Source organism: Theropithecus gelada, chromosome 1 (assembly GCF_003255815.1).
Source record: "Theropithecus gelada isolate Dixy chromosome 1, Tgel_1.0, whole genome shotgun sequence".
Lineage (NCBI taxonomy): Eukaryota > Metazoa > Chordata > Mammalia > Primates > Cercopithecidae > Theropithecus > Theropithecus gelada.
Window position 1 is genome coordinate 12,754,519 of NC_037668.1, and position 12,258 is coordinate 12,766,776.

Genomic DNA, 12,258 nt, shown 5'->3' on the forward strand with positions numbered 1-12,258 from the left:
AGAAGGGGCTGAAAGGTATGTGTTCTTCTCCCCTCACCCCATGAGCTTTTTACTCTTGCATTGGATGCTAGTGAGGTCTTAGGTCTTTCCTTTGGGAGTTGTGGAGATCAAGCTACAGAGTTCTGTCTCAGAAACCTCCACCCAAGCCTGGAGCTCCCAGTAGGAACTCTCATACACAAAGCCCAAAGGGACAGGTTGGTGGCATGAGCAAGACCCAGCCTGATCATTCCTAATTACTTTAAGAAAATCTAGATATTCCTATCAATGTCTAGATTATAACATTTTTAAAGCAAAAGAACTGTCCTAATGATATCACAATTTGAAAAGGCCTTTAATATTGTCGGTAATACATACTGACAACCCATTCAGCCCAATGCAGCAGGCAGTCTGCTCCCACCCTGACCCTTTCCCTAGTGACATCTGACTCTCAGCTTATTGCCCTTTCATTTAATTTTCGTAAACCCTGATTTAGTTTCCTGATTTTCTAAAGAGAAGGTGAACTGGAATTTGAAGAACTACAGGGGCTTACCAGGCTGGGCGAATAGCTTAAGTACAAAGCCATGGTGAGTGTTGAGTCAGTGGGGACCAGCCTGCCCACAGGAGAAAATTAAAAGACACGAAAACAAAACAAAAAAAAAACCTTATAGAAATACCACTAATAGGACCTAAATTTCAATCCTGGATTTAAATGTTAAGGACATTTATTGAAGACTTTGCTACCTGCTTAAATAATAATCTAATATTTGAGAATTTTGATATATTTTTCATTCTTCTTTAAATGGAGAAGGGTACTCAAAACATAATATTAATAAGTCACAGCAGGCTGCAACAGAGGACTGACATCAATGTCATGAAATTTAGCAAAGATGAAAAGCAAAATCCTGAGCTCGATTACAAATATCAGTGATAGAAATATAGGATGAGCGTAGAAGTATAGGACAAGCAGCCGTTCATGGACTTGAGGGTTTGGGGTTTGGTAGAAACATGTTCACACAAGTACAGGCCAAAGGTTGCTAGATATACCAGCTCAATCTGACACTATGGTAGTGTAAGTGTGATGTTCACCTGTGGGGACCATGTCTAAAATATTGTTAGATTAAGGGGCACCATCTTTGAAAAGGGCATTGACACACTAGGGAACATAATGAAGAGAGGGCGCACAATGGTGTAGACCAGAAATCTCCAACTGGTCAAAGAAACTAAAGAAATTTAGGCTTTCAAAAGATCTTGAGGACATGAGAACTGGCTTTGGATATTTGAAGAACTGTCAGGTGAAAAAAACTCATGTATTTTATGTCCCTCCAGAGGGCTAAGCAAAGGTGAAGGGCAGTGGAATTTAGATTCAAATTATCATAAATCCTGATTTAGTTTCCTGATTTTCTAAAGAGAAGGTGAACTGGAACTTGAAGAAATACAGGGGGCTCACCAGGCTGGGAGAATAGCTTAAATACAAAGTCATGGTGAGTGTTGGGTCAGTGGGACCAGCCTGCCCACAGGAGAAGCTTCGGGTTGAGGGCGTGAGAAGTCAGGATGGAGGAGCAGAGTCACCAAATCTTGAAAGCCCACAGGTCAGGGTGAAAGTCGACATTCTATATAGGAGATAATTAAACTAAGTCTGTTCTCTTTCAAAGAAGATAAGCATATGATGAAAACAGAACTTTAAGATGCTAAGTTTCAGGGGATGTCCTGGAGTTGGGAGACATTAGAATCTGGGAAACCTACTGGATGGGTCTAGCGCTATTCTGGCACATTAAGACATGACAGTCTAATATAAGGTGCTATTGGGACAACGAAAGGGTATAGATAGATTTAAAAACATCTCTTTAGCAAAATTTAGTGAGAAGTTGGATTGAGGAAGAGAGAGAGGAACATCATAAAACTTTGGGCAAAATTCAAGAGTAGATTATTTACCAAAGTCTCTAAAACTACTTCATCCTGAGCTACCTTTCCTTTCATGCTTTTCTCCCTGCCTTTTAGGACTCGTTTCAAAGCCGCAACCATTAAAGCTCCATAATCTCTTCTCTGTAATTTCAAAATCCAGTAAGATCTCCAAATTAAAATTTTTCAAATACTCATTTAGTGACAAAATCTAGATGAACTGACAAGAGGATATTCATAAGTCTTTATTTATCTACTTAGAATATTCACATAGCTGATTGCAGAAATAGTTATATGTTTGATTAAGGATTGTGGCTCACATGCAACTGGGTACATGTTATATATGATATATGCACCCTATTGCCTTGCTAAAAACTAAAACAAATTTTACCTTTCAAAATACATTTGGCCTTAAGGTTTTCAGATAAGGGATTGTGGCCTTGTAGGATATTTCTTAGATCTCTTCATCCTCAGTAAAAAGAAATAAACTACATGTGGTGAATGCAGGTAAATATATATACATGTATACATGTACATATATATGTACATATATGCACCTATATATAGTATTATATACACACACAACATATATACACACTGTATATAGGTGTGTGTGTATATATGTACACACACACATACACATATATATATATATAGAGAGAGAGAGAGAGACAAGTTGAAAAACTCAGTTATAATCCCTGGTCTACGGTGTCCAACTCACATTCTCATATGCTACCAAAAGGCCTCCTCCTCCTCCTCTTTCATTTCTGAGAGTGAAGACTGTCAAATCTCTTTCTCCCTCATCCCCTAGCCTTCTCTAGCTCAGTGCTGGCCTTCTACCTTGGAGGATTCTGTACTTTAGCCTACAGGACTAAAGTTACTATAGAGACGAAATATGGACTTATCCCCATCTGCCAATCAAATGCTGTTTAGGTGCATGTGTGTAACTTAAATCACAGGGAAGTTTCAGACTGGATGTGTGCCATCTCAGTGCCATCCCAAGGCCACACACAGAAATGGTGACATCTCTATCATAGATGGGTTGCATGAGACTCAGATGATAGTGGGATCCTTGGCAGAAAAGAATGTCACAGAGGAGGGTTCTGACAAGTGCTCAGAAATACTTGGGTCAATGTTACCAGACTCCTCTTCTCTCTTAGCTTACAGCCTGGATGCCTGTCACCAAATCCTTTTGAGCAGTGACCTGAGCCACCTGGTGGCAGAGGTATGAGCTCTGAGAGGGCAGCTGGAGCAGAGGATTCAGGGGAACAATTGTCTGCCACTGCGGCTGCAACATCAGCTGGATAGTGGTGCTGGCAAAGGTAGCCTCAGCCCCTCCTCTGTTAACCAGAACTTCCCAGCCAATGCTGACCCTGGAAACAAGCAGCTGCTCCTCCAAGGTAGGAAGGAAAAGGGACTTAGAAAGCCCTCGGCCAGTGGGGAGATCACCAGGATGTCTGTGGCAGAAGGTGCAATCTGCCTCGTCCATGCTCCTTGGGGTCAGGTTGAAATCAAAGATGTTCAAGTCTAGCAGCCTGAGTGAAAGCATGGGATTTAGGTCAGACCAGGCTCCAGGTTCTGAGTTTACCACTCAGAGATCGTTTGATTTGGGCAAGGTGTTTAAAGTCTCAGAGGTTTAAGCCTTAGTTTCCTCATATTTAAGATGAAGATAATAATGATATATACCTTATATGATTTTGAGCATTAAATGAAATCACTTACAAGTGCTTGGCACACTAAGAATTGCTCAGTATTTAGTAGCTGTATATATTCATATCGTTTTCTTGGATTTGCTTAGTGCTTTAGTATTAGCCAAGTGTTTTCATATATACAATTTCATCTGAAGTAAAGCAGGTTTTGCTATCTCTGTATTTCACATAAGAAAACTTAGGTCTTGAGATATTAACAGACAAGCGAGGGTTTAGAGAAGTTATAGACAAAGCCAGGATCAGAACCAGGTGTTGTGATTTTCAGTCTGTGTTCCTTCCAGCTCATTGTGCCCTGTCTCCGTATTGCCGACCTTCCCAGATTCTCTAGTCCCCCTTTCCCTCACAGGTGGGGAATTCAGTGTGTGGCAAAATGTTCCTGCCCCTAAGGAAACAGGGCTCTGGGGAAGTCTTGGATGGTGGGTGATTTATTTTGGGTGGCCATCATTTGCTTTCTCTACCCCACCTCTTGCCTGCCTTTTCAGATAGGTGTGTTTGACCAGGTTCGCCTTCTCTTTTCAACATCCTGCATTAATCTCACTTCTCCCAGTTTTCATTGAAATGTCAATGGTGTCCTCCTAGTCTCTTAAATCGTTCAATTTCTACTCCCTCTGTCCTTTTTTACTTTTAATACACTATTTAGTACACCATCTCCACTCACCTCCATGGCCACACCTTCAATTTCATTCAAATCAGGAGCCACTTCTGTTCAGTTTCTCTAAAGCTGAGCTTTCAAACTCTCCTGCCAGCTATTTCTGGGTCATGTGAATCTTTATGTTTCTCTGGTTCTTGTAGATGCTCATTTATGTGACAGTAACCTTATTTGTCAAAGGAAGGTGACAATAACATGATTATGCTGTGTTGGCAATTCAATTAAAAAAACACATGTAGGCTGCCAAGCAAACCGCCTGGCCGCCAGGAACTTCTCAGCTAACGTTAGGTGGATGCCTTGCCCTCCTCTGGGCTGCCCTGATGGTTGTGGTGTTCAGTTATGTCTCCAACTCTTCCTTCTAACCAGGCCTTCCACTCTCACCGGCTTCCCACACAGCAGCCAAGACTCAGCCCCACTGGCGCCGTCCCTGCCCTGCCTTCTCCAGCACCCCCGAGGCCTGAGCTGGAAAGCAGGCACTGGGCCACACTTGCCTGAGCAGGACCTTTTCTACCTTCTTTGTGATATTTTCCAATTCCTCCACCATAGAGTTGCTTTTTAGTCTCCAGCAAGACAACGTTAACCCACCAAGCCTTCTGTCTCCGTTCTTCTCATACAAGTCAATTTTTTTTAGTATTAATTCATCAGAATGACAACTGCAATGTTGATTTTAGTCCTCCATGAATCCATTCATTCCTTGGTTCCTTGATTCTACATTTTAATATGTACTATGTATATTTATACATATTACATTTAGTTACAGGGCATCGTATTAGATACCACACACAAATTATACTCAAGACTTGGTTTATAAAAATACACCTAATAATTTTTCAAACTAGAGGTTTCTTTCTCATGGAACACCCCTCAGTCAAAGGAATATCTTTTGTTCTGAAGAATGGAAACATTCTGAACTCACCGACTCATGGGCTTTTGCTTTTGCTTGTAGGGTATGGATAATTCTGCAAGAGGAGAGTCCTGCCACCTTAGGCCTCAGTGAGGACAGCTAGGTGTGCATGTGCTTCACGAGCAGGGTGTTCCAGGGCTCCTGAAAACTGTGGTTGCCTTTACCCCCTAGATTCAGCTGTGTCCCCTCCAGTCCGGGATGTTGCGATGAGTTCCCCAGCTCTGGTCCTCCCCAGCTCTGCTTCCTCTACTCCTGGCTCAGAAACGGCCATAATCCACAGAACAAATGGTAAATATGGCAACGAAAGGGCCCAGGGACTGATGATGGAAAGTGATTAATGCAAATAATCTTTTGTTGTCTCTAAACATATTATCTGTACTTAGAGAGTTTTCTCTGCATGCCTTGAGGCCTTTAGCCCTACTCACTACACTTTCTGTGGCTGCCTTTCTTGCCATTGTTCACCTCCTGTAGTTTACCTACTGCTGTTTTTGCTGCACTATAATCTCTCCATTCTTGAAAATGCTGTCTGTATCCAGCTTGATTTCCTTGTCTGTGTCTGTGTATTTATTATGATTCGTCCTATTTCATTTGCCAATAAGGAAAAAATTGTCTCCTGGCAAATTTATCAAGAGATAATGTAAGAAACATTAGAGAAATATAGAAGCCAGAAGATCTCTACGGACTTTGCCCCACCCTTGTACATTCCAAGGCTTCCTTTCTTGTTCCCAACTTCTTCCCTTTCTTGTTCTCTACCTCTTTTGAGTTGGAGTAAACTGACGATATCATTATGAATAACAGAAGATTCTGTTGTGTTGTTATTTTCTTTTTCAGTCTTGGGTGTGGATACTTCTCCAATAATGAAGACCCCTCCCAAGCTGGAGGGTGATGCTACTGATGGCTCCTTTGCCAATAAGCATGGCCGCCATGTCATTGGCCACATGGATGACTACAGTGCCCTGAGACAGCAGATTGTGGAGGGCAAGCTGCTGGCCAAAAAGATAGTGTCTCTTGTGAGGTCAGCGTGCAGCTTCCCTGGCCTCAAAGCCCAAGGCACAGAGGTAATCACACCTGTAGCTTTAGATGCACTGTTTCCTTGTGCCCTTTCTTCCTTTGATGTTAACTCCGTCTCCCACCATTTTTGTTTTTTGTTTTTTGTTTTTCGTGCTTTGCATCTCTCAACAGCTGAGGCTTCCTCTTCCATGTATAGCAGCCAGGCCCTGTCTTCACTATTTTCACTGTCAGTTCTGCTCTGTTCCAGATGTAGCTGACTGGATATTTCCCCTCAGCCCCACAGAAACATGTGGCATTGCCTAGCAGCCTTTGGTAGCTTATTATCTACCACACTCGTGCAGGCACGTGACCATCTGTGCGCAGAGTTGACACAATGGGGTGGACAGAAACTGAAGGATTTGCAGGTGTATGGCCCCCACATGTGGAAGGGGTGAGAAGCCTGGCAGCCATGGCATTTCCTTGTGCAGACTGCATAGAGGGAGGGAAGGCAGTCAGCAAAGCTTCTCAGAGCACCTTGCCAGTGAGAGAGACCAGGCACCAGGGGCTGTGCTGTCTGAGCTGCTGGAGACCCATGGATGCGTAGGGACAGCCCTGCCTCCACGGAACCCCACACTAGAGGGCAAGACACACACACAAGTAGATCAGCACAGTAAGGGGCTACAGGCACAGCATGAGAAGCCATCCTCTGTGCTGTGAGGCCGCCAATGCAAACGTGGTCATTTATCTCAGGCAAGGAAGGTAACAGGTTCATAGAGGACACAGCAAGGGGGGTGAGTTTTGAAAGCCTTGTGGGTTCTGCAGGTGGAGGGAGGCATACCTGGTAAAGGGAGCAGTACCTTAGTTCTGAGAACTGCAAATGGTTGTGCGAGGGCTTCACAGTTCAAGCAGGCCCATGTTCTGTGCCTCACTCACAAAGGAAGCGGGAGCCCATGCAGGGGGAAGAAAGTAATCTCTCCGCTCCTGTGGTGTTACCTTTCCCCAGGTGCTGGGCAGCAAAGGCATTCGTGAGCTTCGGAGCAGCACCACTGCCCTGCACCATGCCCTAGAGGAGTCAGCTTCCCTCCTCACCGTGTTCTGGAGAGCGGCCCTGCCAAGCACCCACATCCCTGTGCTGCCTGGCAAAGTGGTAAGACGCCAGTGTCCTTTCTTGGTTCAAACCCAGTTTTCCTGCCCTCCAATACTGTTCTGTCTCCTCAATGTCACAGCTTTCACAGAAAATCAGGAGCCACATACTGAATTGGGATAGACAGGACCTTAGAGGAGTGTCCCTGGAGGGACATCTCTGACCCATGGTGGCTGCTTTCATTGCAGCTCTGAATACATCCCATTCCCTGCCAGCCCCCTGGCCCCTGGTAAGAAATCAAAGAAGAAGAGGAAGGGGTGTGGAGAAGGCGGAGACATTGTAACCCTGGCAATCCATAAATGTTCAGTTTCTTTACCTCTCTGAAGTTTGGCTGAGCTGAAATTCAGTTAAAGCTTCAGCACCCACCTCCCACCCCTCAGGTCCCATGGTCACATGATCACAGAATGCCCCCATGAGACTGAGCCTTTTCAGCCGCTGCCTGGAATCCCAGCATATCACTTCAGCTGGCATCTCTGGACCAGGCCTGGGGAAAGTCAGCCACCCCTCAGGATCTGCTCAGAGCTCAGGCTAACTCTGATTGGCAGACCCTCGAGGAGACAGGTTTCAGGATCCCCTCCCAGGGATCCCAGCTCCAGATCAACGTCACCAACACCTTTGGGATCCAGCTAGGCTCATTCCAGGGAGACGGTGTTTTGCCATCTCCATATTGGCACAAATATTTACAAACTTGCAAACTTTCCTGAGTCCAGATCTCTCTCCCGAATATATCATTTCTGAACTCTCAATCTTGCCTGTGAAGGGAGAGTGACAGAACTGATATCAGGACTAAAGCAAGGTCCTCTTCAGAGCTGGGAGTTTTATTCCAGTCTGAAGCGAAATTCTCTTAAGCTACAGGTGTGTGGGCCTGTGCTAGTCTACATGGGAAATTCCAGAGTCTCAATATTCCTACCTAATGGCCTCATCCTAAACTGTCCTCAGCTGGAGGTATTCGAGGCTGTGAAGGAGGAAATCCAGTTCAGGAGGGTGGAGAAGATTGTAGAATCCTTCTTGGAATTGGAAAGAGCCACAAAGCACAGGGTGCTTTAGTCCTTCTGCCTGTTCAGTAAGAGTCTGTTCCTCTTATCCAGGGAGAATCAACAGAAAGGGAACTTCTGGAACTGAGAACCAAAGTATCCAAACAGGAGCGGCTCCTTCAGAGCACAGCTGAGCGTCTGAAGACCGCGAACCAGCAGAAGGAGAGCATGGAGCAGTTCATCGTCAGCCAGCGTAGGTTCCCTGAGAGGGAATGGGGGAAGAAACAGGCAGTCTTCCTGATGCTCCACTTGTGCTGCAGGGGAGCAGTGACCGGGGGGCTTGGAGATGTTGGGAGTGGAGACTGATTTGATGTCCCCAAACCTTCTGTGCCACGAGCAATTGTGGATGAAGAGGGAGGGGAGGACAGGGTGGATAGAAGGAGACTCCAAGCCGAATGGCCAGAAAGAAATAAATGCTTTAGAATTCTCAGCTAAGCAAGTAGGGTTAATTTCTGCTGGTGATTTCTACTCTGTGGTGCTCTTTTGTTGTTTCAATAACCAGAACATGTGATGTTTTAAAGAAGGCAAGGACTAACTTAGACGGAAGGAAACTACTGCACCAGTCAGAGGCACCAAGCCTGTCCCCAACCCACCACCATCCATTAGCAGATCTTGTAGGCGACCTTGGCCTGCTTTGGCCTTCCAGGAGAAGATTTTGGGTCCGCTTGCAAGATCACAGGTCCTCAGTGAGTCCTGCTAGTTTCTGTTCCCATCACCCTCCCACCCCGTCAGCTCCTGCCCCTGTATCTTGGTTCACTCTCACATTGTCATCATCTCTCCTTTTAATTCCAACTTTTCCTCTTTGATGCCAAGTCAAGAGACTGGAGAAATGCAATTCAGCTGACTCTTGAAGTCATTAGACATTCGGGAGTCTGCCTCAGAATGAGTTTTTGGTAGAGGGATCTTGAGGCCAGTTATGTGTTCTACTCTTCATGAAAAAGTAAAAGCAATTTGCAACCTAGTAAACTGATTTCACTGCACACTCCTGGGTTAAGAACAGCAATTTGATTTTGCTGTATCTTTAAGCAACATGACAAAAGAGATCTGTTGGGTCTCATTCGTCTAAAAGAGAATTTGTTAGTAAATAACAACTGAACCTTCAGGGGAAAAATGTTACAAATGTACCAGACATTATCTATGTTTACTTAAAACACTAAATGTTAATCATTCCCTAGGAAGTGCTTTGAAGAAAAACTTGAGGTATATGAAATGGTTTAAAAATCAGAAACTAAACCTGGACTTCAAAGCTTTGCCATAGGCAATTGAGCACATTCCTAGAAATGTTTCTAAACTGTAACCTGAGAGAATGTAGATCTCCACAGTGTGAAAATGGCTTGGGCCAGTTTAACTTGCTCTTTTTTTTATTTTTTCACTAACTCCCTTTTGTTTTTCTCTGATAATTCTTCTCTTTCCTGAGCCTCTTTAGAGCAGCACTTACAGGATTGCCTCTGTAAAGCCTTATTCCTGTGCCAGAAAAGGTAACCCAAAAAGTCTCTAGTATCCACTAAAAGGTAACCCAAAAGTCTCTAGTATCCACTGGCTTTCTCCAGTGTGGAAGCTTTCCCCTCCACCTCCCATAGATCACTGGAAAGGACCCGAGGCCTCGGTTCTAATCCCTGGCTTATCACTAACTGGCCTGTGGCTTCAGCTTATCCCTTAGTCTCTGTGAGACTGCTGCACCCTCATCTGTCAAAGATGGAACTGGACTTAGTTGAGCTTTGAGGTCCTTGTGGACTTGGTCCCTCCACACCCTCATTATGGCGACTGGACATAAACTTAACAGAGGACTTCCCCACAAAATGTCCTCTTCTTCCTACAACAGGCTGTTTCTATATGTGCATGTTTAATGCTAAGCACTTCTTTCTTGGGTGGAGATGGCAAAGGCCTCTTTCTGCTGAGACAAAGTGATTTGGAGAGTCACCTGGCCCCTAAAGAGGCAGTGGTAGGATCCAGCCGCCCAGTGTGCAGTGAATTGGAGCAGGAATCTCAGCACACAGGGAGGTGGGGAGGCGCCCCGTAACCTCGGGCACCTGTTGCTTCTCCAGACTGCAGCGCATGCTCTTAGCTCATCCTCTTAACTGGCTGTCACCATGCTTCTGGCTTTGGTCACCCCATAGCTCTCACTGCAGCTTCAGGTAGCCATCAGTAGGGCCTGGCAATATACACTGATTTGGATTGTTTTATTTTTGTCTGCAGGTGAAATCCCTAAGGGCTCTGCCGTGTACTCCAGCCTTGTGACCCTTGCCTTCCAGGCACCATGCAAGAAGCACAGCCACCAGAAGTCCTTAAAACAGCAGGAAAGGTGGGCCTGTCCCCCTTTTGTGCAGCTACCTATCTGCTGAGGAGCATCTGGGCCTCGTTCCTCCAAGTCCACCGGAGGGTCCAGAAGAGGGAGTCAGAGATGTATCCTGGTGGAGCTGGGAGAAAGCCAGAAAGCCTTTCTGAGAGCTATGGAATACCGTTAGCCAAGGTCCACCTGGCCCAGCACTAAGCAGAAGATGCGTAGTTTGCATAGAAGAGTTTGTGGTACTGCTTCTCAACAGCCCCAGCGGCTTGGGAACTATCAACAGCACATTTCTTGCCTCATCAGCTGTCCTGAGATGGAAAACTCAGTGGATATAGGACCCTGATTCTGATGAATGGGGCACGTGGTCCCAATGCTGGAGCTCCTCTGGCAGGTTCTAAAAGCACACTACTGAGCAGCGGTGCCCTGCCGGACACTGCTGGCGGGCACTCAGTGAGCACTACTCACAGATCCACACCTGACCCTGTTGGGTCGAGTTAGGCTGGGCTTTGGTCTGCACTGTAGCACCTGCGTTCTTTGAGTTCACATCATGAATGTGGTGACTTCCCAGATACCATCTCAGGCTTAACCTAGCACATCCAATTTCTTTTCTTCTATGGTATCCAAATTGGACTGACCTCACTTCAAATATGCTGTCCCATTTTGTCATCCTATCTTACCTCAGGGAAATTGGGGACTGATGGCCAGACCAACTCTGTCGAAATTCTTGCATAGAGCAAACCTGTGCTCATTTTTAAGTGGCATGGGAGAGACCCCCAGCCATAATAAAGCCTAGTCTGTGTCTTCGCAGTGCTGATAGAATATGTGTGTGTGTATCAATGTATGATACAGATTTATATACGTTGCTATTGCCATATATTGAAGGCCAACATAACTGGTGGACAGGGTGGGTGACAGAAAATGAAAATGTTTTTGGTGATTATTAAAGCAAAATGTGTATTAAAAAAATAGTTTTTCTTTCACTGCTTTGTTTCCCATTTCTGCCCCAATTTCTTGACAATATAAAGAACTGTAAAGGGAAAATGGGAAAGACAAACTGTGTTGAAGAAGTGCACAGTCTAACGCCCGAACTCTAACTTTAAAAGATTAAGATTTTCCTTCTTTGTCATTTTGTAAGAATCCCGTCTGAAAATATGAAAGAATGCTTCTTAAACTTGGTGCGCCTTAGAAGCAGCTGTGGAGATTATAGGAGCTACCTGCTGGTCTCCAATCCCAGGAGATTTAGTTGGTGTGAGCCCTAGAATCTGCATTTTTTTTTTTTTATATAAGCACCCCAGGTGATTCCATTACATGTGGGCTGCAGATCACAGTTTAAAAAAACAGTGTTGTATAACATTGAATCAAAACTAAAACGACATTTAAGAACCTTGAATCAAAAAGCATGTCATTCCATAAACAATATAAAAATTTTAAAATATTCCTTGGGAAACGTTCTTAGCTACATGCTTTTGATCCCCAAGATTTAAATAAAGCTATCACTTCACAATTATTTACTAGAAACAGTTAAAAAATAAATAGGTAGAAGGTGAAGAAAGATGGTAGAACAGAATTCTCCAGAAATGGTCTCCCCGAAGGAACATCAAATTGAACAACTATCTATGCAAGAAAACACTTTCACAAGAGCTAACCAGGTGAGAGATCACAG

The 12,258-nt window shown here is 44.6% G+C and overlaps 1 protein-coding gene across 5 annotated transcripts in view; it reads left to right on the forward strand.

Moving 5' to 3' along the window:
* Positions 1-11,575, forward strand: part of LOC112618235 (myomegalin) — a 349,895-nt gene extending 338,320 nt beyond the window's left edge. For 2 of the 5 annotated variants that reach the window (XM_025375035.1, XM_025375054.1), the window contains 5 exons: positions 5,972-6,198; positions 7,134-7,277; positions 8,363-8,501; positions 8,804-8,848; positions 10,559-11,570. In XM_025375035.1, coding sequence (XP_025230820.1) covers positions 5,972-6,198; positions 7,134-7,277; positions 8,363-8,501; positions 8,804-8,848; positions 10,559-10,650 — 647 coding nt within the window. In that variant the 3' untranslated portion in view covers positions 10,651-11,570. Of the gene's footprint in view, positions 1-5,971; positions 6,199-7,133; positions 7,278-8,362 lie in introns of all 5 variants that reach the window. The other 3 variants (XM_025375062.1, XM_025375044.1, XM_025375027.1) reach the window with 2 other exon arrangements.
* The last annotated feature ends 683 nt before the right edge of the window (positions 11,576-12,258 follow it).